General features: G+C 42.6%; 1 protein-coding gene across 2 annotated transcripts in view; it reads left to right on the top strand.

Annotated features, from left to right (window-relative positions):
- Positions 1-26,717, top strand: part of LOC131677737 (serine/threonine-protein phosphatase 4 regulatory subunit 3) — a 64,669-nt gene that overhangs the window by 35,952 nt on the left and 2,000 nt on the right. The window contains exons 3-9 of one of the 2 annotated variants that reach the window (XM_058957756.1): positions 12,490-12,677; positions 12,745-13,686; positions 15,112-15,304; positions 15,380-15,635; positions 15,773-16,039; positions 16,127-16,266; positions 25,702-26,609. In XM_058957756.1, the coding sequence (XP_058813739.1) occupies positions 12,490-12,677; positions 12,745-13,686; positions 15,112-15,304; positions 15,380-15,635; positions 15,773-16,039; positions 16,127-16,266; positions 25,702-26,609 (2,894 nt within the window). Of the gene's footprint in view, positions 1-12,489; positions 12,678-12,744; positions 13,687-15,111; positions 15,636-15,772; positions 16,040-16,126; positions 16,267-25,701; positions 26,610-26,717 lie in introns of both variants that reach the window. The other variant, XM_058957755.1, reaches the window with a different exon arrangement.

The raw sequence follows: 26,717 nt of genomic DNA, 5'->3' as shown, positions 1-26,717 counted from the left end.
CCGAAACTTGTTCTTTGTTTTCGTCAGTTCGGTCAGCGGTACGGCGATTCTGGCGAAATCTTCGATGAATCTCCTGTACCAATTACACAACCCCAGAAAGCGTTGCACGTCTTTTCTGTTCTGTGGCGTCGGAAAGTTCACGATGCAGCTGATCTTCTCGTCATCTACCTTCCATCCGTCTTCGTTCAGCACGTACCCCAAGTATTTTAACTCCTGGCGGCAAAACTTCGATTTGTCCGGGGATATTGTGAGGTTCGCTAGTCGTAATCGCTCAGCTACCTTCCGCAGCATTGCCAGATGCTCATCGAAGCTCCGCGAGCAGATGATGATGTCATCAAGGTAGTGAAACACCTGAGGTTCCAGATCCGCGAAGAGATGCGTCATCAAACGGGCTAGCGCTTGGCTTGCGGTACACAGACCAAACGGCACGACCTTAAACTGGAAGTGGCCTCGACCCGGTACTGTGAACGCTGTTGTCGGGAGAGAGGCTTTCTCGAGCGGCATCTGCCAAAAGGCGTCTTTCAAATCGATCGAAGATATGTAGTAACAGCCGCTGAGGTTCAGAATCAGGAATCAGAATATATTGGCTCAAATGGCACGTTCCCCGTACATAGTCGGGGATTTGTGCCTTCATACTCTGTACTGGCCTGTCTTTTTCTTCACAGCTACGAGTGGATTGTTCCAAGGGGAGAACAGCGCTTCTTCGATGACGTCCAGGGCTAACATCCGATCTATCTCCTTGTTCACTTCGTCTTGGACATATTTGGACATATGATAGCATCGCTGCTTTCTGGGCTTGGCGTCCCCGATATCGATCCGATGTGTGTATTTGTCGGTGCGTCCGATCACTCCGTTTTTTGCTTACTGGGAAAGTGGCCACTACCGCTTCTAATTCCCGCTGCTGTTTTCTGGTCAGCTCTCTCATCGGTTCAGAGCAACTTATCTCCTCCTCCAACGCTAAATCCACCTTGTTGCATACGGCTCTCACTCCAAACTTTTCCCAGAAGTTCATACCCAGAATGACACAATCCGGTAGCGATGGAACGAGTAGCATCGGTATCGTTTCGTTGCGCCCATTGTACGCGACAGGTAGCTTGGTAGCTTAACGAACTCGGCGATGTTGTGCTTGGTGCCGTCGGCCGTTTGGATCCCGCCCCGCAGGAAGCCCTTTTTCAAGTTGAGTTCTTCGACGATTCATTCCGTACTCCAATTAATGAACAGTTTGTGCCGCTGTCTAGTAAACCTGTCAGCTGTCTTCCGAGTACCGAAATGTTTGCGTGAGGTCTATTGTCTCCATCCATGTTTATGATTATCGAGTTGATGTGTCGTAGTTCGGGAAATAATGGGGGACTGTAAAAGTTTTGCGAGGATGCTGACCCCTCTGTTATTGACTCCTCGCCTGTGCGTTTCCCTGCCCCGTCGAGCAGATGGGACAGCTGCGAAGCGAATAACCTTTCCGACCGCAACGGTAGCAAAACAACACTGCTTGGGGCTTTGAGCAATCCATAAATCGATGTCCGTCTTCATCACAGTTCCAGCATGATAGCGTTGAACGTCTTGAATCACTCTGTGGTTCTTGAACGTGAATAGGAGTCTGCTGGTGTTGCTGCTGCGACCGCGGTTGATTCTGCGTCTGCGGTTGTGGTATTTCGTTTACTGTGTTCGACGTTCCGCGTCGCTCCTGCGTCGACTGATTATGCTGGAATTCTTGTGAGTTTGAGGGTCGACGTTGCTCTCTCCTTTCAAACCGCCCTTTCAGTGCGTTCACCTGTTGACAAAGGTTTTCCAGCTGGTGTGCCCACTCTTGATCTTCCTGCTCGGTACGTGCGAAGTCTATTAGGTCACTGTCTGATTGAACTTCTTGTGCTTCTTGTAGCCCTATCGCGTTTACTCTACCGAACCTCTGTGGAGTTACCGCACCCGAGTATGTTCTTTGTGAGGTGACGGGGGTCGCAAAGTTTGGCTCCAGTAAAGTGTTGTGCGGGAACGGTACACGTCGCTGCCGGTTCAGTAATAATCTTGTTTCGTCAAACCCGTTGCAGACCTCGGACAATTCCAGTAGTGTTCGTGGTCTGGCCGCCGCTACTATCGCTGCGTATTCCGCGTTCATATTCTTCTTCACGATGAAAAATTTTTCATCTTCCGCCATCGGTGGACTAACGAAACGGAAAAGTGCCGAAATGTCACGATAAAATTTTGCGAACGATTCGTTTGTTCCTTGGAACCGGAAATTCGCTTCGATGCGTAAAATCTGCGCATAGCTACCAGGTAAGAATTCCCGTCGGATCTCCTCCTTGAAATGCCTCCACTACAGTAGTGATCCCTGTGCAAAAGCTCGTCCATACCAATCCAGTGCGTCTTCCAACAACAGGTGTTTGATGGATCTAAGCAAAATTTCCTCCTCCACCCCTTCAGAACGAGCGAAACATTCCACGCGGTCCAAGAACGTATTGAGTGACGTCGTGTCTTTTTCGCCACGGAATTTAAATGGCCAATTGTGGATCGCTTTTGGATTTCTCGGTCCATCCTGTTGGTTTCGTTCACGTCTCAGCAGATGATTTAGTAACTCATCCCGCAGTCGGTTGTATTCTGTGGAATTGTTGCTTCCTCCTCCGTCCCTTGGAGAGTCTATGGAACGATATGCTGGAGGCGGCAGTCCATGCGAGATGTCACTGTAGGCAGGCATGGGAAAATTCGTTCACTCGCGCGACTGTTGCTAACTGTGGATCACAAAGTAGTCAAAATTTTGTGCTCACTAATTAACCATAATCAACGCACGAAGGGAGAAGTCTAATAACTTCAGAGCAGGTCACTAGATGGGCAAACTGCGAATCAAAAGTGAAGCTTAAAACATTTAAGAGCAGCGTCAATTCTTCGCTCGTGAATGTTTGTCACGTAGCTTCGCGAAGCTCACAAAGGTTTCTTCATGCATGATTAAAACATAGTACCTATTTTTGCACTGGATTTTTTGCTGACAGACCGCGTTATGGGTAGTTTTGTGATACACTACTAGCAATTTGATCTACTGAAGTTCCTTACGGCCTATTTGTTAGCAGTGCATTGTTGCAAATTTTTAAAATCATTGATTATCAGCTAGTTTTAAAATGGTATATGGTTTTCCAAGTATTAATTATATTGTGCGAATATGAAAATGAAATAAAACTGTATAATGAAAATCCTATGTAAACCGCGAACCGCTCGAGAAGAGCTTCGCGAACGAAGCCATCCGCGTTGGGGAAGGAAAGAATTAAAACACAACTGATGTGCTTATTCGTTGGTTGTTATAGCTTTGAATCGCATGTGTCCGTAACGACAAGTTGCTAGGTATTATTTTCGAAGCTAACAGAATGCATCACAACTGAAGAAAGCTTGCTTGCGAAGCGCGAACGATCGGTTCACGATGCGATTTTTCCCATGCTTGACTGTAGGGGTTCGGCCCCCACTCGTTTGAATCGTCCTCGTTTCGCTGATACCTAGGTACTGTAAGGTTCCATCTTGTTGGAACTCCCCGACCCCGTCCTTTGCCTGTTGTAGAGGAAGCAATTGATAGTCCGTTCTGGATTCTCGTCGGTCCTGCTTGTTGCTCGAATCGTGTCGTTTGGGTTGACGAGTTTTTGGGAACTGTTCCGGTCGCTGGTGCTGTCCTAGTGCTCTCCGGAAAAACATTGGGAATGCTGACTTCTGAACGATGGTCGGAACTGTTGCTCCTTTGGTCCACTCTGTCACTATGCACTGTTGTGTTTTCACTACGTTCCCTTACTGGACTAACTATTGACGGGTTTAACGCGACGTATACTTTCTCTAAAAGAGCCGCAATCAGCGCTTGCAAGCTTTCATATTCTTGTCGTAACTCAATCGGAGGCGGGTGAACGCGTATTAAACGGTTTCTGTAATGACGCAGTCGCGATTTAACATTTTCTAAAAATCCGATGTCATGCTTCTTTATTGCAGTGTCAATCGGTGTGAGAAGAAGTTTTACTCGGGATTGACAAGCTTCTATATTGCGGGAGTCTTCCATCACGTGAGAGGAGTCGGTGTGAAAGTAATCCGTTCTCATGTCTTGCTCCATGGCTTGTTTCAAACGAGAACATTTGTCTCGCCGGGTGGATTGTGCCGGACCCTTAATTTTGCGCAACGCCAACTCATAATTTAATTCTTCCTCACTCAAATGTAATGGATTTATCTCCATGACGATTAAGGTCTTCAAAAAGCCAATTTATCAACTAAAGCCAACAAGAACTTATCAAAACTAAATCTATAATTTTTTGCCAAATTAGGTTAACAAATTATCTAAGGTTCGTTTTGGTTGGGCGCCAATGTAATATTTAAAACTAGCTCATACTGAAGACAAACGAACCAAAACATGAAGGCAAAACATTAAATCTCATGTTGTGTATATTGTGTGGTCTAATCTCCCCTATGCTGACCTGTCATGCAGAGCTTAGGGACTAAATTTCACAGGTGGTGTCACTCTTAATTGCTACCTACTCACGGCCATTTTCTTACTGCGTGTGGCACAGCGCGTACCCCTTCGATGGTTGACACTTCGCGTGCTCCGCACACGCTCAACTCCGTTCGTGAGATCAAACTTCCGGTCGGCATCATGCAGTCAATATGACACGTCGACTGGTGTGACGCATGCTTCTTCTTGCAGATGGTATCTGGTCGAAGAGTGCAGCATCCCCTGCTCTCCAGTTCCCCGTGTGTGCGACGTGCTAACTAAAGCCAATCCGGAACCGAGTTGCTTGGTCTCACCGTGGAGGGTCTGCTCCGGAACCGAGTTGCCTCGTTTCGCCGTCGTAGCTCTACTCCGTGTACGACAGATCTGCCCGGGAATTCGAGACGTCCACTCCGAGACGGAGAAACCTGCTCCGAGGCTGGGACGAACTGCGCCGAACTGAAGAATCCACTCCAAAACTGAGGCCCTACAATAAATTCAGTTAGTCTTCTTTATTCCCCTTGTTGGCAATCAAACGTACCTCTGGTGAGGGCCTTTCTTGTTGCTGTGCGAGGTTATGTTGTGCGGGCACGCTCACGTGCGCTACTGGTATGAACCTTACTCGGTTTTCGATCCTTGGCTTCTTAACCTTCCACCGTGAAAACCTTCCTTGATCGGAGTTTTAAAGGAATGCGGAATCTACGAATAAAATTAAGCCCATTTAACGTAACTGCGCCAAATTCGTGACTGAGCGTAGGCATTGTACCTCACGTGGCAATCGCGCTTGCCAACCGATGCGTTTGATCCTGCTGCACGACAATGATGACCCGCTCCGTCGTCTTGGGCACCCGTCACCGCAGATCGAGTGATGAATCTATACAGAGGGGATGTCTGTCACTCAAATTGCCGTATGTGCATTGGCTATACCAGCTCCGAATTATATATATATTTTACCTTGTTCGAGAAATCACACCTCGCTGGTGAAAAGTTCGTCTGATGGTTTTGCCCGTCTGCAACGATGAGGGTCGGATGCGTTTTTCGCTGCTGAATTCCGCCCGAAAATTGATACACGGACTTGCTTACGGCCTTCGGTTTTAGCGGGTTACCGCTTTTCACGCTCTCGGATTTTGCACCGAAGTAGTTTTGCTCGAAGCGCGTGTGGTACGTCTGACCAACTCGATTGTTTTTTCACTCTGCTTTTTTCCGGAAATCGTTCTGTCACTGTCGTGATGCCAGTTGCTCGAGATTTATCGAGTGATTTTCAAGAAAATTCCTTTATGGCTTTTGATTTTCATGCACCTGTCAACTGAGGGGCTTGCGCATGACACCGTGGTAGTTCCTGCACTGTACGAAATCTACTCTCGTTTCTTCGTGTGGCTACCGATTATGCATTTAATAAGCCGTATTTTGATTTCATAAATGTAATTACGACTACTATCAAACACTAATGCTACAAGTTAACTAAACGGTCCATCCCTTTATACATGATTCTTTGTAGCGTGTTGTTTCAAGTTCGCCAATTATACTGTTGCAGCCATCTCTATCTCATAGCATTGCCTTGTAATGGGGACATACTTCTTTTCTGCTTCGGATTTTTATCGAATGAATTTCAGATTTCTGGTTTATTCAATCTCGGTCGTCGCTTTCTGCTCATCCGTCGCTCACACTTCCACCAGCTTCTCTGCTGAACAATATTAGCTGAACTCTTTTCCTCCATTTGTGATACTTGTCCAACCTTGTGTACAACCCTGTATAGTCTGTTGTTTTTGTCAGGCTTACAACGTGTTCTTGATTTCTAATTTGCCTTCAAACGAAAATCACATATCAAGAATTTTTACGAACGTGTCCACTGGAAAACAGACAGAGAAAGGATGACCGGAACGATGAGAATGAAGAAACGGTGAAAATTAACCTTTTTCTTGGAAACACCGAGAAAAGATATGTCCCCAAGCAGGAATCAAACCTGCGATCTCCACTCCAGCGGTAACCACTCCGCCATCGAGGAACTGTGATGTCATCACATATTTCCAATAGTATCGTGATCACCGCTGCAGCCTCCAATTCCTCCCAATCGACCTATCGACCCCCAATGTCTCCTATAAACAGATTGTCACCTCTACCTCTCATCGATCGGGCCAAATCGCTCTCGTTATCTATTTTTAGGTCCAGTGGACTGCGCTCAAGGCTTGAGATATTTATTATGACTGTTTTGGGAGGAATTGGAGGCTGCAGCGGTAATCACGATACTATTGGCAATGTGTGATGACATCATCACAGTTCCTCGATGGCGGAGTGGTTAACGCACCCAACTAGAGACTGGGAGATCGCAGGTTCGATTCCTGCTTGAGGACATATCTTTTCTCGGTGTTTCCAATAAAAAGGTGAATTTTCACCGTTTCTTCATTCTCACCATTCCTGTCATTATTTCTCCGTCTGTTTTCCAGTGGACAAGTTCATAAAAATCCTTAAGAAAGGAAAAAAACAAAGACCCACGTCAAAACAAGGAATGCACATATAAAGAAGCTTGGCAAATTTATCAAGAATGTGGAGACAATAACACCAATACCTCTTCCGGGTAAAGCTGGTATTTTCTATAGTGATAAACACACAAAAATCTACTTTTGCATTGGACTTCCTACTTTACGGACCCTGTAGTCTCAGTTGCTTCTCAGTCTTCGTTTCAAGTATTGAGCGCAGTATGCTTCCATCAAAAGGGTCAAACGCTTCATGATCTGATTCTTCCAGCGTCAACTTATGGTCGAATTTGGCTATTGGGAGGAAAAAAATAACCGATTCACACCAAGGAAGTTCAAACTCGAAAAACGATCGTCGGAACGGATAGTAAACACCTTATTGACGTGGTGATTGATTCTGACGCCACGTAACACATGACGAACAAGGCGGTGGAAACCCTGGAGAAGTCCATGCTGACAACCGTTAGCCATGCAAAAGAATACCTTCACATATAGCAGAGATGTTTGGGACTTCGGGGAGCTGATGTTGTTACGAGAATCGTTCGGGACCAATTTTTCGGTTCAACGGTATGTAACACCAGAACCAATTTCGCTACTGGTGCTTGACGACTACTACTAAGTTTATACGATAATATATAGTTTGCGATGTAAGTCCGAAGCGTTCCAAATGATGCGACAGTATGTCAGCTTAATCGAAACCTAGTTCATTAGGAAGCTTCAGGTGGTATGGCCTGACGGAGGCAGTAAATACTCGAGTGATAAACGGAGAACGAACAGTTAACAGTTAACGAAATCCAGCTGCACAATCAACAATGGTTATTGTTTACTATCTTGGGTAATCCAATGGTCATATACTACAAGTTATGCCTCCTTAAGGTTAGGTAGAAGTTCGAAACGTCCAACCGGATGGAATGCAGTTGGGTCGGAATGGGTGTATAACTCAAGCTCACTGCGGTTGGAGATGTGGCCCATTACAAGATTGGTCGCACAGTGCTTCAGCCAGCAATGCGGGGCAGGTTATGACAAAGTGTTTTATCTAGTTGGTAGTCAAACTACCTTCCGGATTCTATTGGCTGTAGCGGCGGAGCAAACTATGGCAGTGCAAAAATTCTGGAAACGCCGCGTTCGATATGGCGATTACTTCTTCAATCAAAAGCAATAAATCGGTGAGATAGAGTATTCGTGTTACCTGGAAGACGCCAAGGATTTTAAGATTCCCTTAGATCCGAAATGCAGGAAGCTCGCGCATCTCTACTTCAGAACGTCCAGTATCGGAAGCTGTTGGGTGAACTCATTTACATTTCGGTCCACTCCAGACAGCGGTGACAACAATACTGAGTCGCCAGACTAGCAACCCATCTCAGAGTGACAAGCATTTTGCACGGTTGGATATGTGGCTATTGGTTGGGTCGCAGATTCGGTATTCAGCGGACTGATTTGGTTGCAAAATGGGCACAATGCAAGCTGGTTATACAAACCAATAGCGCTTGGTGATAAGACTCACGACACGATTAACAATGGCAAGTAGGAAGCAATCGTGTGACGAACAGAGCCGCAACGTGGTCTTCTGGGGCCCTTGGCAGGGCCTCAGATTTGCGCCCACTGTCTTCCTGTTTCAGTTCGATTTTCGAACAATAATTTTTTGTGTACCTTGAAATGATACACATATTCTGTATATTTTGTAACCCATCCTCATTTATTTTATAAAATTGATCAAGATTTTTGTGCCCCTAAGAGTGGCGCACTTGACGGTGGTCAACGCGGCCAACCGCTACTCATGGGCCTGCAAGTGATGAATCCATGTTGTTGGCATATTGAAAGCCAAGCACGATTCAACTATCGTTCGCTCGATTTGAGCATTCCAAGACACTCTCACGTCAAGCATCTTGGGGTCATCCTGGATTTGACACTAACGTCCAATACACATACTTATTCATCTTCCAAATAGCAAGAAACAAACGGGACGTATGTTGTCCTTAATCGCTTCATTGTGTTTTTGTCCGCTCAACGTTAGAATATTGTTCTGCTATTTCGAATCCGTACTACCAGAACGGGATTGATAGAATCGATGCTATCCAACACCGGTACATATACTTTGCTCTTCGACACCTCCCATAGTGAAACATTGAGTTCTACAAGATGACGACACGAATGAACTCATGGTGAATAAAGTTCATGTTTGACAATTCTCGGTGGTTTGTTTACCTTGTCAGTTGCGTGAGTGTGAGTGCAACGGGTGCTCATCTATTACATTCGAACTCACGTAACTTCCATGTAAACAAACCACCGAGAATTGTCAAACGAAGTTCATCCGGCTCATTTTGTGGGGTTACGTCGGTTGGTGTAAAACCTAATTGCCGAGCTACGAAAACTGTTGCCAGTTAATACACCTCGATACGCTCAGCATCCGAAGGTACAGCTTTCGAGCCCTATTTTTCTCGCAAGTTGTGTATATTGCCTTCGATTAAAAATATTACTTCGCACAAACTAAATAACTATAATCTAACAATAAACTAACTATATTTAATTTGAATGATTCTTTGCTTATTCTGAAATCTAAAAGATGATGAACATTGTTGAAGAGCTGGTAGCAAACATCCAGTGAATCATTCTGACCGTCTAGCGTGCGATGCGTTGAGCGCCGGCAAATATTTCTCCGGAAAGACCTTCCCGGAACGTTGAAATCAAGCTTTGCTAAAGGTGCAGGGGAATCTATGTTATTTGTTGGCGAGTCGAAGATGAAGAGTCCTTTGGAGAAAAATTCACCTCTTTCGCAGCGTAGGGAGATTGATGAAAGCGCAGCGATCTTCGGAAGGAGGTAGAAGTAATCGATTTTGCCAGGGCAGCCGACGAAGGGCAAACCTGATGAAATTCTTCTGTACCCGTTTTATTTATTTATTAACAGATTAAGGCCGAAGTGGCCTGTGCCGTATGCAAAAAAATTCCTCCATTTCACTCGGTCCATGGCTGCGCGTCGCCAGCCACGCAGTCTGCGAAGGGTCCGCAAATCGTCTTCCACCTGGTCGATCCATCGTGCTCGCTGCGCGCCACGTCTTCTTGTACCGGTTGGATTGCAATTGAGAACCGTTTTCACCGGGCTATTGTCCGACATTCTGGCTACGTGCCCGACCCACCGTAGTCGTCCGATTTTCGCGGTATGACAGATGGGCGGCTCCCCCAACAGCTGATGCAACTCATGGTTCATTCGCCGTCTCCATGTGCCGTCTTCCATCTGCACTCCACCGTAGATGGTACGCAGCACTTTTCGTTCGAAGACACCAAGTGAGCGTTGGTCCTCCACGAGCATGGTCCAGGTCTCGTGCCCGTAGAGAACTACCGGTCTAATCAGCGTCTTGTAGATGGTCAACTTCGTACGACGGCGAACTCTGTTCGACCGAAGTGTCTTGCGGAGGCCAAAGTAAGCACGATTTCCTGCCACGATGCGTCTACGAATCTCTCTGCTGGTATCATTGTCGGCGGTCACCAGTGAGCCCAAGTACACGAACTCTTCAACCACCTCGATTTTGTCGCCACCGATGCAAACTCGAAGCGGGCGGTACTCATTCTCTTCTCGTGAACCTCTTCCTATCATGTACTTTGTCTTCGACGTGTTGATGGCAAGTCCGACGCGCTTGGCTTCTCTTTTCAGTCTGATGTAGGCTTCCTCCATCTTCTCAAAGTTTCGTGCAATAATATCAACGTCATCGGCGAAGCCAAGTAGCTGAACGGACTTTGTGAAAATCGTACCACTCGTATCGATCCCTGCTCTTCATCTCTGTACCCGTTCGAGACGATTAATGTGGACGATGTGATACGGGGCCCAAACAGTAAATCCATGCGTACCAGTGCGATGTATAGAGCTTTTAGACAGTAAACATAATTGAAATCACGAGTGTTCTACTTGCTGACTCCAGGCACAGCATAGGATTTAGCTATGACAGAAGAAACATGTGCGTTGAACTTTAGTTTACAGCCGAGATTGATACCTAGACCCTGAAGTTCTCACCGGAGTAGCTTCGGAAGTATAAATTTTTAGGGACATAAACCACACAAGATCACAAGGTGATGATTTTTCGTGCCTGTTGATTAACATTGCACTAGAAGGTGTTATGCGGATAACCGGGTTCAACAACGGAGGTACGATTTTTACACGAGCCAGCCAATTTGTATGTTTTGAGAATGACATGGACCATATTGGGAGAATATTTGAAACGGTGGCTGAGCTTTACACCCGACTGAAACGAGAAGCAGCACCACCAATCCGGTGAACGCGTCTAAAACAAAGTGCTTGCCGACAGGAGGGACTGAACGGGTAAGATCTCGCCTAGGAAGCAGTGCTACGATCGACGGGGATGTATTCGAGGTAGTGGAGGAATTCATAGACCTCGGATCTCGTGCCTACTATGGGCTCCAAAAGAAATTCCGATAAAAAAAAATTCACACTAAATGTATCATGTTCAGAACGTCGATAAGACTGGTGGGCACGAATCCTGGATGATGCTTGAGAAGGACCTGCAAACACTCGGAGTCTTCGAGCCTCGTATACTTAGGACTATATTTGGCGACGTGCAGAAGAACGGTGTTTGGAGGTGAACGATGAACCACGAGCTCGCCAGGCTCTACGGCGAACCAAGTATCCAGAAGGTGGCCAAAACCGGAAGGATACGATGGGCAGGGCACGTCGCGAGAATACCGGACAACATCCCTGTTAGAATTGTTCTGCTCAAATCCGGCATGTACAAGACGACGAGGAGCACAGCGGGCTAGGTGGGCTGACTAGGTGCAGCAAGATCTGGAAGGCATCGGACGCACCGTGGGTGGAGAGAGGCAGCCGCGAACAGCGTGTTATGGAGAAGAATATTTGATCAGATTATATCAAATTAATTGATGTAACATCATATAAATAAAAAAAGAAATGTAACCTCTTTATAGCCCATTGGGCCGATCAATACTGGAATATGGTTCTGCTGTTTGGAGTCCGCACAACTAGAACGAATTTGACAAAATCGAGCCTGGTTAACGTCGTTTCATACGCTTTGTTATTCAACATCTCTCACGATGAAACAGATTCCAACTGCCGAGTTATGAAAATCGTTATCAGTTAATGCACTATCTTACTATCTACCAGAGTGAATTGCTCTACAATCCTTGAACGTTTGTATCCCAAAGCCCGCATTAGAGCTCTACGTAATAACTCTTTCCTGCGACTACTTTTCGAATTCCACTTGTTGAGGCATACACTTGAACCTAATTTTTATCAATCCTTAAATGTAAATTGTAACCAGCATTGGGGCTAAAGGACTGTGTATATACAAATAAACCTTGGAGGGTGAAAGGAAGGGTGAGGGTGTTGGTTGTTTAAAAAGGAAAAATGAAAATTATTTTTACTTAGCTCATTGTGTTCAATTCTCCATTCATGAAAAGTGTTAAAAACGAAGTGATCCTTAGAGCATTTAGATGCTATCTCAGTGCATTAGGTAGATCATTACAAACTAATCAGATGTATATGTTCCAACAGAATATTATGGGTTGAAAACAGTTCGAGCTAATCAAGGTTTCTCTGCTCTTTTCGCACAGGCGTTTCCCTGCTAGTTCACGCAGAAAACGATGGCTCGATGCTGCTGGAGAGCAAAATCCACCCGGACACAATCTACCACAAACAGCAGGACACACTGATCGTGTGGAGCGAGGGAGACAATTTCGATCTTGCGCTCAGCTTTCAGGAGAAGGCTGGCTGCGACGAGATATGGGAGAAAATTTGTCAGGTTTGTTGTGTGATTTTTATTGCCCCCATTCCAAAGCATGTCTCGTAACAATTCTGTTCTTTTTCAGGTACAAGGCAAAGATCCCTCTGTCGAAATAACGCAGGATGTTGTGGAGGAATCAGAGGACGAAAGGTTCGAGGACATGTCGGACTCGGCGCCGCCCATCGAACTTCCCCCGTGCGAGCTGTCCCGGTTGGAAGATATTTCCGAAGCGATCGCCAATGGCCTAACGTCGCAGATTCGAAAAGACAAACTGGCACAGGCGATCGAAAGTGAAAACTATATCAAAAAGCTGCTGAATCTGTTCCACATATGCGAAGATCTCGAGAATCACGAAGGACTGCACTACCTATACGAGATTTTTAAGAACATTTTTCTACTGAACAAAAATGCTCTGTTCGAGATCATGTTCGCTGAGGACACGATATTTGACGTGGTCGGTTGTTTGGAGTACGATCCAACGGGAAATCCGCCGAAGCAGCATCGACAGTATTTGAAACAGTTGGCCAAATTTCGAGAAGCTATACCGATTCGTAACATCGATCTGCTCGCAAAGATACACCAAACGTACCGGGTGCAGTACATCCAGGATATCGTGCTCCCAACACCGTCACTATTTGAAGATAACATGTTGAACACGCTCTCCTCGTTCATTTTCTTCAACAAGGTGGAAATAGTCACTCTGATCCAGGAGGACGAAAAGTTCCTGGACGATCTGTTCACGCTACTAACGGACCCCAATACAACAGACGCCAAGCGACGGGACATCATTCTGTTCTTGAAGGAGTTTTGTAACTTCGCTCAGTATCTGCAGCCGCAGAGCAAGGAAACCTTCTACAAAACGCTAATCAGTCTAGGTATTTTGCCGGCGCTGGAGATTACGCTGGCCATCAACGATAAGAAAACGAAGGCCGCCTCGATCGACATTCTGACGACAATCGTCGAGTACTCACCGTCGATTGTGCGCGATTACACGCTGCAGCAGTACAACAACTCCGACGCGGACGAGGTGAGTGTAGAGTTGTACTAGGGGGGACCTTTCTGCTGTCGTTGTTTATTATTGTACGGTGTGGTAGGAGTGTGTGTGTATTGCAGTACTTGCGTCGTGGTTTGTTATCATCAGGAAAGCCCATTGCGGGAAGCTCGACGAATGGTTTTTTTCATTCAGCGACTAGAAATCAACGATATTTGCTTAATTGATTGTAAATTGTCGCTTGCGCATGAATCATACGACATTGTGCAACAGTGTTCAATGTTAATTTTCAAGGACTTTTCATGTGTTATATTTGTTTATGACACGTTAGATAATTTCCTTGGTAATAGCCTACATTTAGTTTCTTGACTTCCTTTTATATGTTGTCCTTGGGATATCTTCTGTTGTTTAAAAAAAACTACATATTTTTACAAAAGATTTAATCCACGTGATCTATCTTCCCTAAACATTGAAAGAAACCCCGCAAGAGGTGCAGAGATAAAACACATTTGAATAATTAGCAACAAGAAAAATGTCATCAAGACAGTGTTAAAGAACTTTTTTACTAGTAGTGGATTGATTTTTTCAACTGTCGTCGTGTCGTCGCTAGTTCACTCGCCTCTTGACTTTTGTTGCTGCCCACCTTTCCAAGTCCTCCTTTCTGATATGTCCAGCCCACTGAAATCGCACTTTTTTCGCCGTGCTAAAAATTGATGATTGTCGATTGTCCAAGCTACTGTTGCAATTCATGGATCATACGCCGTTTCCACATACCGTTTTCTATGTGCGCCCCACAGGTAGATTCTTCACAATACCTTCCCTTTGAAAACACTAGGAGCACGAAGGCCCTCGCTCAGCATAATATTAGGTACGTGACCATCAAAAATCATCAATAAGAGAACAAAAGAATGACTTACTTTGTATGGTTCATTTTTCAGTCTCTCGTTAAAGCTATACTCTACAATAAAAAAAACTACACGGATTTTTTACTTTTGTAAAGTATGCACAATGTCAATTATTTCAATTGTTCAGTATACCTAACGCACATTTTGCCTTACGTGGTTATGTCGTGGCTTTCATAACAGCTCGGTAGATGTAACAATCGAGCTTTTCACTCTTTTGACAGATATGACACACTGCACCAAATCTTTCGATAAAATGAGAAGTAATTTTCAAAATCATCCAGTGAAGTGCTCTAGCCAATGCTTCTCCTCCGTGTTGGACTATCTCACATGACAACTGAGCACTGCCAACGCCAGGAAATTACGTTCAACTAAATAACGATTAAACTACAGAAATATTGTCCCAATCTTTAATGGAAAAAAACAAAAGCCGCAAAAAATAAAATGATCACTTCCTTGGTTACGAGAGTTCAAAGCGGGCGTTCGTATAGATCATCTGTTATCCAAAAGTTTAACAAGTTGCAATCGTTTCAATAATCACGTCATTTTTCACCCTTAGGATCAAACCCTAATCAACATAGCCATCGAACAGATGCTATCCGATTCGGAACCTGAACTAGGTGGTGCGGTACAGCTGATGGGTGTGCTGAGGATACTTCTTGATCCGGAAAATATGCTCAGTTCGGTGAACAAGTCGGAGAAGTCGGACTTCTTGAACTTTTTCTACAAGCACAGTATACAAACGTTGACAGGTATGATCTTAGGAAAAACGAACTTTTTCGTCGCTCAACACAGTATTATCATTATTTTAATATTTATTACTGTAGCTCCTCTCCTGTTGAACACCCTTACCGAAAAGCCAGCCAACGAAGACTACCATACGGTGCAGCTTCTGGGTTTAGTACTGGAGTTGCTGTCGTTTTGCGTCGAGCACCACACCTACCACATCAAGAACTGCATCATCAATAAGGACCTGCTGCGACGAATATTGGTACTAATGAAGAGTACACACACGTTCCTGGTTCTAGGTGCCCTGCGATTTCTGCGGAAAATCATCGCACTGAAGGACGAGTTCTATAATAGGCGAGTAGATCTAAAAACAGTCAAAGCTATGAATGTAGCACACTTTATGGTGGTGGCTCCTTTTTTTTTATTTTTGATATTCTCCCATTTGAAATGGTTTTCGGCTAAGTGTAATATGACAACTTGTAAATTTTCAGGCACATTGTGAAAGGTAATTTGTTCGCACCGGTGGTGGATGCCTTCATCCGGAACAACGGTCGATACAATCTGCTGGAGTCGGCAATCCTGGAGCTGTTTGAGTTCATCAAGATCGAAGACATCAAATCACTGTACACGTACTTTGTGGAGAATTTTGGCAAGATCTTCGACGATGTACAGTACGTGCAGACGTTCAAGACACTAAAGAACAAGTACGATCAGCAGCAGGATCGGCTAAAGGAGAAAGAGAAAGGTGGTTTAGACAGGTGAGTTCGTCGCGTTGCATAGCAGTTATGCAGGGGTAGGTTGTCGAATATCGTTTTATTTCGATGCATTTCTCTTCCTCCAAATAGTGTCCCCTCGATACTGCGGAACAGCAGCCGGTACCGGCGGGATCAGAGACAGGTCGATGAGGAGGAGGAAATATGGTTCAACGAGGAGGAAGACTTTTCCGACAACAAAGCCGGCTCGCCGGAACTGGACACTAGCTTAGGTGAGCGAAGCAAAAGAAAGAAGTTAGAATTTTAACCGTTATTAAGTACAGTGAACTTGCGATCGCAAGCTAGAAACTTAATAATCGCGTACAATGATTTTTTTGTTTGTTTTATCTGACTACGACGGACGAATTCATTACTATTTTTTTGGAATATCGAAAAAAGGTAAAATGAACAATAAATTGTTAATTTTCAGATTGTGTTGTCAATTGGTTATTATTTGAGGAAATGAAGCTTTATCATATATGGGGAGACTCGAATTTCACGATTGAAATCACATTCTTAGCACAGATTACCTGTAGGGGAAAGTGAGGCAATATGAGCACCGTAAGGTTGAAGGCAAATATATCTGCAGCAAAACATACAAATAATCCCAAATTTCCCTCTATTGGTAGAATATAACATATTCTTCATATGCAGTTATTAAGCATGCTGAAGAAAATTCAAAATCTTTGAAAATAATCGTTGCTTGTAATGATCGATTTTTGACTTGGTAAAAACTTTGTGGGGCAATATGAGCAATCCTAAGGGGCACTATGATCATGTCACAAAAGATTATATTTTACTACAAAATTTATAATTTATTTCACTTGAAATTAATAAGAATCATATTTTCCATTGATTGAAGTGACATTTATTTGCCAATGAAATTCATCTTATAGTTTTTTAACAGCATTTTCGGAACTATAAGAGACAAATTTCTATTTTGTTTTAATAATATCTTGAATGAATCTTATAACATTTTCAGCTCTTTTACATCCCATCAGATTTTTGTATTTTTCGTGATTTAAGATTTTTTTACATCGCAATTGAAGTGTTCTAATGGTGATTGACGGAGCATGCGTGCAAACAAAAAAAAATCGAAAATTGTTCATAGATTCTTGGAAAACGGTGAGCCCCACATGGCGATATTGTCTCACTTTCCCCTATGTATGAATTTTTATTGGGGTCTAACTAGTAAATGAACTAATAATAATGTTACCCTGTTTTTAACATTCACCATGTCCAAATAATTTCGCGAAGTCTCAAAATTAGTCGGAACGCTAACTCTATGTTGTATATGGGGGAAGCCAATTTGGCATAAAGTCATTTGGCATAACGTCGTTTGGCATAAAACCACTTGGCATAACCATAGCGAGATTCAAGTGGTCATTTGGCATAAAGGTTATTAAGCATAATCGATTAAAACAAAATTGAAGATAGATTGTCATTGGACATAATGACCATTTCGCATAATGCCCATTTGGCATAATGGCCATTTGGCATAAAGCCGTTTGGCATAATAGACATTAAACCTAATTTCTCAGGTTTGATTTGATATTTGATTAACTTATAACCGAAATACACTAAGGTTTTTTTTTACACGGGGGATACGTACCGTGTAAAAAAAAACCGTGCAAAAAAAAACCGCGTTAATTGCGAAATCCGTGTAAAAAAAACCGCGTTAATTGCGAAAACCGTGTAAAAAAAAACCGCGTTAATTGCGAAATCCGTGTAAAAAAAAACCGTGTTAATTCAGAAAACCGTGCAAAAAAAAACCGCGTGATTCCGAAAATCGTGCAAAAAAAACCGCGTTACATTCAATGCAAAAGACTTAGACGATTTTAGGAAAAGGGATGATTTCGGAGTTTTATCAAAAATGTTCTAAGTCCTTTTGAAGGCAAAAGACTTAGGCGATTTTTGAACAGGTTTTTTTGCACGGATTATGCAAGTAGCACGGTTTTTGCTTTTTCCAATTCCTTAGGTTTTTGGAAAAGTGGAAACGTCGGATCTTGAGGTTTCCTTTTGTCCCGCACTTTAATAATATGGTTGTTTTCGGTACAGTGTTAACGAGTAGGCACCAAATATCGATGCCTGAGGCCATTTGGAATACCAAGATGACGACTTCCGGTCTAACAGAATTTTCAATAACCCAATCAGTATGCATATTTTCCGAGCGGGCCTAATGAGCGCATGATAGAGATCAATGTCCGAGGCCATTTTGAAATACAACATTGAGACTATCGGCTTAGCGATATTCTGTATAACTCACAACATGGAGTGTTTTGGAACTGGATTGACAAATATACAGTTGCCAGAGGTCTGGCGTCATTGTAACACCCAAGATGGTTCTGATTATTTAGTATAAATATCCAGCGTAAAACAAAAAGATACATTTATTTTTGTATATTTTGCATTTATAAGATAAGAAAAATGTGCTCAAGAATGGATTTACTCGAATTTGAGTTGGTTCGTCTGCTAGAGCTCATCGAGCGAATCTTCATGCGAGACTCAAAGTCGAATCAAAAAGCTGACATAATCAGGGGGAAATAATAAAATCAGGTCTTCGCTGTATTATTAAGGGGGGCGTCTGGTGTAAAGTGCTTTGTTTTACGATTTTGAAGGCAAGGGAACAATGCATCTTTTATGTAATGTTAAGCTTTAAATTTGTACGTTTATTCTGTACGAAAAAAATATTTGCACGGCCTTATTCTGCGCGGCATGTGACGTGAGACGACGAAACTCACCTCACTTTACGTGACTTTTCTCACCCGATTCTGAGAGTCGACTCGGGTGAGGTGAGATTCCTCATTGCGGTTAAATGGGAGTCTCACGTCACCCGAAGTGACTCTTCAGAATTGGGTGAAGTCACGTAGAGTGAGGTGAGATTAGTCGTCTCACGTTACACGCCGCGCAGAATAGGGTCGGCAGCCACGCAGAGCCACACATACGAGCGTTCCAAGAGTAGACGTCCAACCATTTCCACGTCGAGGAGCGCCGCGGCTAACACGATGACTCTTGATAAAATTGTTTGACACAGGAAATTAAGTAAAATTTGTAAAGCTTAGACTTGAAGTTACTCGATGAACCCAAAAAAAAGTTCGAGTTTAGGAAAATGGCTTCATGTAAACCGAAAAATCTCATATTTTTCTGTAAAATTCGTGCACTTTTCTTCAAAATAATAGAGAGAACAATTTTTTCATTCCGTTTTCTGTGGTTCACCGACAGGCTACACATATTGTGCATTTTCATAAAAAAATCAAGTCAATTCTTTGATTAGTTTTTGAGTTATTGTGTTCACCAATTTGAAAAACGCGGTTTCGAAAAAACGCTATTAAAGGATACTCCATAGCAAATTGCATCACGGAAAAAATGACGTGGAAAACAATCCATTTGGTATTTTCTCTTAAAAATTTGGGTGGAAGTAGTTTAAAGTGTATGTTCACACTGTATTTTTATCGTTGTCAGTCTTAAGAAAATTGTTGCCGATAGATTGAAATCTGCGTGTGTCACAGCAAATACGCGCGAGGAATGCATGGCTGTTTAAAACAAAAGAAGTTCAGCGTGGTCACCGAGATTGCGGGAGACTATTCTAGAGGCTCAATACTAACAATTAAGCGGATAAAAAAGAAGTCGATTTTTTTGCCCACTACATCAGACGCCCCCTTAAGATGAATGAGATGTACACTAAAGCAGAGATGATGCTTATAGAGATGCGCGAAGACTGAAGCCAAAAGTTCCAATCGAACCCAAAACAACGGTTCCAAACTAGCAATGTAAACAAATATGGCGGATTTAGGAAGTAATGCGTGGGGAGTATCGAGATTGAAATGAAAAGAAATGCATGTCTGCATCCTGCATCCTCGATACATTTTTTCTAGTGCAACGAAAAACATGTAGACAGGCTCAGTAACGTAAATCAATGCGTTTCCAAGTTACATGATTGAGTATTGTGGGAAATATTTCAAAAAAGGAATTCGCCAAGCATTCATTAAAACTACAAGTCACTCGCTGTTTACACAATATTCCTGGTTGCCAAAACTAGCAGACAAATAATTTGTAAAACCGTGCAGCCAAATTTACTGTTTTTCTCGCCGCGTGTCTTTATATTTAAAACATCGTCTTGGCACTAAAATAGAAGTCACCATCTTAGATGAAAACATGACTTCCGGAATTCACATCCGGTATCTATTCATTAACGCTATTACAAAAATTCTCACATTGTTGTGGTAATTGAAAATTTTACTAAACCGAAGCAGCCATCTTGATTTTCGAAATGGTCTCAGACATTGATATTTGGCACCTACTCGTCAATCCCGTTCCAAAAATACTCATATTGATTGGGCTTTGGAGAATTCCACAGAACCGGAAGTCGCCATCTTGAATTTCAATATGGCACCAGACATCGATATCTAGCGTCTATTCGTCAATTCCATTCCAAAAATACCCATATTGATTCGATTTTAGAGAATTCCAATGAACCTGAGGTCGCCATCTTGGTTTTCCAAATGGCCTCTGACACTGATCTCTATCATGCGCTCTATTAGGCCCGCTCTGAAAATATGCATGCTGATTGGGTTATAGAGAATTCCACTGAACCGGAAGTCGCCTTCTTGGTTTTTAAAATGGCCTTAAACATCGATATCTGACGGCCACTCATCAATCCCGTTCCAAAAATAGCCATATTGATGGGGTTTCAGAGAATTCCACTGAACCGGAAGTCGCCATCTTGGTTTTCTAAATGGCCTCAGACATGAACATTTGGCATCTACTCGTTAATGCTGTTCCAAAAGCAATCACTTCCACTTTTCCAAAAATCTTCGAAATTCTTTGCATTCAAAATGGAAAAGCAGAAACCGTGTAAATTTCAAAATCCGTGCAAAAAAAAAACTTGGTCAAAAACCGTCTAAGTCTTTTGCCTTCATAAGGATTTTTGCTAAAACCGTGTTAATTGCGAAATCCGCGCAAAAAAAAAATTGATCAAAAATCGTCTAAGTTTTTTGCCTCCAAAAGGACTTAGAACATTTTTGCGAAACCCGTGCAAAAAAAATTGTTGAGAAATCGTCTAAGTCTTTTGCTTTTAAAAGGACTTAGAATATTTTTGCGAAAAACCGTGTTAATTGCGAAAACCGTGCAAAAAAAAACCGTGCTAATTGCGAAAACCGTGTAAAAAAAGCCGTGTAAAAAAAACCGTGCAAAAAAAAACCGTGTAAAAGAAAACCTTAGTGTAATAGGATACAAAATCGGTAATTTTCTGGGATAGAGATTTTTCGAATTACCATTGCATGATATGGACTACAGTCGTGATTCACTGGTTGGTCAATTTTTAACTGGACCGCTTTTTAGTTGGACTGCCACTAGTTGTATCTGAATTTAAAAATCTCGTGTCAAACTCACTTCGTCAACTCATTTTTCCGGAAATACAATAATACTACAGTCAATACTGTACTTGTCCTAGAAGACCTGCTATGCAGCCAACTGCGTTTTTAGCTTTCCACTTTCTATTGAACATGAAAATTTGTATGAATTTTATTCATTTTAAATGCAACTATGAATTTCCAAGAGTTTACATTATTCTGAATATTGTCAATTCTTCGAAAAAATCTTGGAATATTTTTGATTTCGATAATAACTTAAAGCGTCTGAGATTTTGCCTTTTTTATATAGATGTAATACATTTGCTTTTAACTTTTAATTTTACTGCTTTGAGCTTTTTTCTTCTTGTGAATATGAACTAGTCGAGATTTTTCCTTCTTTTGAATTTAGACAGCAAACAAAAGTAAACGTCAAAAGAACAAACATTCGGAAAGCAAGATACTATGCATCACGAATTATATTTCATATTGTATAAATAGTAGTTTGATTAAAAAATTGCAGCATTTCAAAAATTCGTAAGTGGAATGGCAAATTTGACGTGAGATCTGTAGCTTTGAACTAGTCTATCGTTAGCAGATTATAATTACAGTTTTTTTGTTGCATGAAATTTCACAATTTTTTTAACTTTCATACAAGAACCAACATAGTTTTAAATGCAAATAATCTCAATGCACAAATTCCATACTTGCTTTAGTTTTCTATGTAATCAATCTGACACAGAAATATTCTTCGTCTCACTGAAGTTGATTCCTTCTTTCAAACATGAGCAGTTCTTAGAAACGTATTTATTTTAGTGAATCAAAACGCCATAAAAATTTGAACAGGTATTTTCATACTTTATGCCACATGGCTCTTCCCTAGTAACAATTGAGGTTTTATAATAGTTTTATGGCCTTTCAAAAAACTTACATTGCACTTGTAGCTAGCGTGCTATAAAACTTCAATTGTTACTTGGGCTTATACCAAACTACTTTTATGCCAAACGACCAATAGACTAAATGGCTATTATGCCAAATGACCTACTATCACTTTTTTGATGCCAAACGGACAAACGACGTTATGTGAAATGACTTTATGCCAAAGAGGCCCCGTTGCATATCTTTACTGTTTTCCAACAGATCCTAAAAATTATAATTCCAAGTTTGTAGATGCCACAAGAATAAAAATCTGTTAATATTACTGTATTACAATTTAATTTTGTATTTACCCACAAAATGTCCTATATGTATGCAATGAGTTGTGTTGAATTACATTAGCGGCGGGACCTAGAACGGGTGTGCCAATGAGCTATTAGCTTGCTTGCATGAAAAATAATGTGATGCAAATAGAAATGACAATTTAATGAGTACAATAAAGACCCGTTTTTATCAACCCTTCGGCTGACAAAGTGGGGACATTGACAAATTCAGGACACATCTTCTTTCTTTCTTGTTAATAAACCGAAACTGCATTAGACGACACTTTTCAATCGAAGAGATCAGCAGATTCGTTGAATCGCGAGCAAACGAGTCGAAGCGGGTTATGCAGGAAGTTACAACGACGAAGTTGTCTCTCAGGAGCGAACGAATTCAGCTGTGTAGGCAAGGCAGAGCTGTCAATGTCGCCTGTGAGTAGCTTTATAGCGAATAATCCGTGTGAAGTGATCCGTCTTACCTCCAGCGGCCGTGGTACGAAAAAGGTTGAGAACCGCTGAACCAGACTAAACGTAGACCCTCTGCCACACCTTTACTGGCAGATGTAGAGGTTTTCCGCGGCCCTCATCAGCCAACTACAATCAATCCCATCACTAGCGGAACGCAAATGACTGTAGGCCCTCTGCCACACCCCCCGGGTGCTGGAGAGGTCTCCCACGGGCCGGACCAGCCATGACCGCACCAGTGTGCTCGCTGCTGCTACCCAAGCCAGCGCAAACAGTTTCTATTTTTCTTGTGTGCATTGTCTGAAGAACAAAGGAAACCGTTACTGTTATTCTTGTGATATGTCAAGATGACTGAGTCTCATCAACAAAATGTGATTTTTCGGGCAATGGCCACCGTGGCCATTGACTTCCGGTCTTTCCGCATAAGACCGAGTATTGGTGATGTGGAACATTTGCTGAAGGTGAAAATGCAGCTTCGGTTTTCGGAAGTCAGCTTCATCCAGTTGGAGCACGTCAGACACGTGGTGCTGATAACGTTCAACAAATTCGCCCAGGCGAAAAGTTTCATTTCGCAAAACAACTTGAAACACGTGCTTGTTTGTGACAAGGCTAAAATCAAGATCCCAATATAGATGGATAACTGAAACGTGGAAGTCAAATTACATGATTTGGCACTACGTACTTGCAAAATGGCCATTAAAAGATTCATGTCCTATTTCGGAGAAGTAGAATCCATTACGGAGGACACGTGGAGTAACTACTTTCCAGGTATTTCAAATGGTGTTTTTGTGGTGAGAATGCGGGTAGACCAACCCATTCCCTCCTACCTTACCCTGGATTACAAAACAGAAGGAGTGATACCATTATACAGCGAACTCTTTGTACATATCGAGGACAAACTAACGCGTGCCAGTTCTGTAAACAAACAGCACATTACGGACAACCCTGCCCAAAAATCACTGAGGAAAGCTAGCCCGCAGAATAAAATGCCAGGCTCCAATATCTTTTCTTGAACCACAAACGGTTGCCAAATTTGTAGTTGCTGTTCAGGCAATAACGACAACTGCAAAATGAGTATCAAAGCAGTAATCAGGATGATACGGACAACGAGAGAAATATGGATGACCTCGAAGAGTAGTTAAAGAGAAGACTAATATTTTCCCGACTCGAAAAATGATCTCCGTTCGCACTGGCAAGTCGCGCGGATATTACAGGCTCTAAATAAATGAGTGATTTTTTTACATCTTGTAAATACACTCAAGTTTTTTACGCGATTTTTTTAACGCGTATTTTGAAATTTACGCGGTTTTCATTTACGCGTAAAAAAACCTGAGCGTATATAAAAGACCAGCGGCTCTTCTGAGCTAACGCATTGAGTCGTGTCAAATAAACGAACTGTAAAAAAATAATAATTACATGCTAATTAGAGACATTGAGTTTATCACGTTTTTGTAGAACTGGAAATAAATCGAACGACGGTATACCATCACGGACAGCAGCAAAGGATAACGTAAATTTTTCCAAAGCAGTTGATAACATGCTTTCAGTTTTATGCGGAATACTGAAGTTCAATACGTGGCATTTCATGCGTAGCTTCTATCTACATAGAAGTGGCAGAACTATCGTGGAATACATGCTTTTTTCGTTCTGCGAACAAATTGCACTTCTCACTTTCGTTGCAGGCTTTCCAAAAATATGGCCAGTTTTTCCTTTCGCTTTGGGTTTACAAACGACCAAAACAGTTAGGTCGCGGCGAAGGTTGTCTTCTGTGCGCTTCACGTGTCAGAGGTAGTGGTTGTAGTTACGATACCGGTTGGTTGTGATGTTCAACTGTTGTTTGAAATAGGGCGCACGAGAACTGCAATATTTAACCTGAACTGGTCACTACAGACCAAATGACGGCTGTTGTTGGTAAATGAAAAAAAAATTACGAAAATCCTTCCAGCTTGAAGATAAATGCTTGAGGGAGCCTTTGAATTTGAATCTTGGTTGCGGTAAATTCAACTGAAAGTTGGCATTCAAAATTTGCATCACTGACGCGAATTCAAAAGCACACAAGTATTCGAACAAACAAACTACGCACACTCTCATTAAAATGCTGTATTAGCGACCAGACAAAACATATTTCAAATATAGAATTAATCATTTCGATGATGGCCTTGGTTCTACGCTACCCGTGAAAATTGAATTGAATAAATTGCATAAAAACCAAAAAAAGATTAATCTTGTATGTTTTATAAAGTTGGCTTATTATTATGTTCGATACTTTTATGTACATGTTTGTTAGTCGCCATATTGCATTTTCCATATTGCATTAAATTTTAATATTTTCTGTATAAAAACATGCGTGGATAATACGCATACTTGTGTTTAAGTGGGTTGAGAATCGGGGCTGTTAGGTTCGAATGTATGGTTCCTTTGTTGTCTGTGCTGCTAAAGTGAAATTTCTTGGAAATTAACTAGACACAAGAATATTTTAGATGGATTGAAAATTGTACGAAATTAACAGCTTTCCACACCCAAATTTGCTGGAATATAGTAACACTATTTGGAACAAGTTGATTTATTTACATGCAGACGGTATGGAAGAAAACATTTTCTTTTCGGTTTCGTTCGCAGCCCAAGCAAGCAAGCAATAAGACAAACTTCTGTATTTTAGGTAAAATCTTCGACAAAAAATCCCCCGAATCGTCCCCTACAGCCACTTCCGTGAACGGACCCAAGTACAGTAGTAACAATGGTAGCAATACGGCGACATCGCAGCAGTCTCCACTTGCCCAGCTCCAGTCGAGTCCACCGCTGAACAACAATACCGATATCAACAGTAATACCAATAGCACGACATCGTCAGTAGAATCTGCATCGTCTATCCCGCAGCATCCTCTAGCAGCAGCTGCCGCAGCAGCAGCCGCGGCCGTTGCCGCCTCGGCATCATCCGACAATTCAACGTCCTCCTCCTCCTCCTCTAGCAGCAGCAGCAGCAGTTCATCTTCCACAACCGGTGTCTCGACAACGGATGATGCTCCGCTCGTCGACTCCGATAGCTTGCTGTACACGAGTAGCGAACTTCTATCCGACAACTCACACGAAGCACCCGCCGCATCAACGACGACACCCATCATGGAGACGATGGAAGAGGATGGCAGTTGTAGTCCCACAAAGTCTTTGTTTGAGGCAGATTCACAACAGAGTACTGACGGCGATGATAGCAGCAGCAGCGTGGTAAATTGTACCAGCTCATCTACCCAAGCCATTGAATCTCTCGTGTCCACCGAATTGGAACCAATTAAACGGTTATCAGTGGACAGTTGTGCCAATGTCGTGTCACCGGAGCCGGTGGTGGACGATGTGCGATCAAACTGTGGCGTCGAAGCTGGTAGCGGTGTTGTCCTAGAAAGTAGTTCTGCAGTTAGTAGCAGCAGTAATGGTGATATTGAAGCTTCGACAACGTCGGTAACGATACCCAAGGCCGTCGTCGATGCGGCACCGGATGTTACGGAGCCGGCTATAAGTGCGGTGGAGGACGTTTCTTCACCGGCAGCTCCCGTCGTGAACAGCCTCAAGAAGGTGAGCTTAAATTGATAATTTAAAAAAGACAATTTTTTCCCTCAGATTAACTGTTTGAAAAGTTTTTTAATTCTTTCGATAGTATTAATACCGTTTGTAATATCTACT

Source organism: Topomyia yanbarensis, chromosome 1 (assembly GCF_030247195.1).
Source record: "Topomyia yanbarensis strain Yona2022 chromosome 1, ASM3024719v1, whole genome shotgun sequence".
NCBI lineage: Eukaryota > Metazoa > Arthropoda > Insecta > Diptera > Culicidae > Topomyia > Topomyia yanbarensis.
This window is presented reverse-complemented; position numbering and strand designations above follow the sequence as displayed.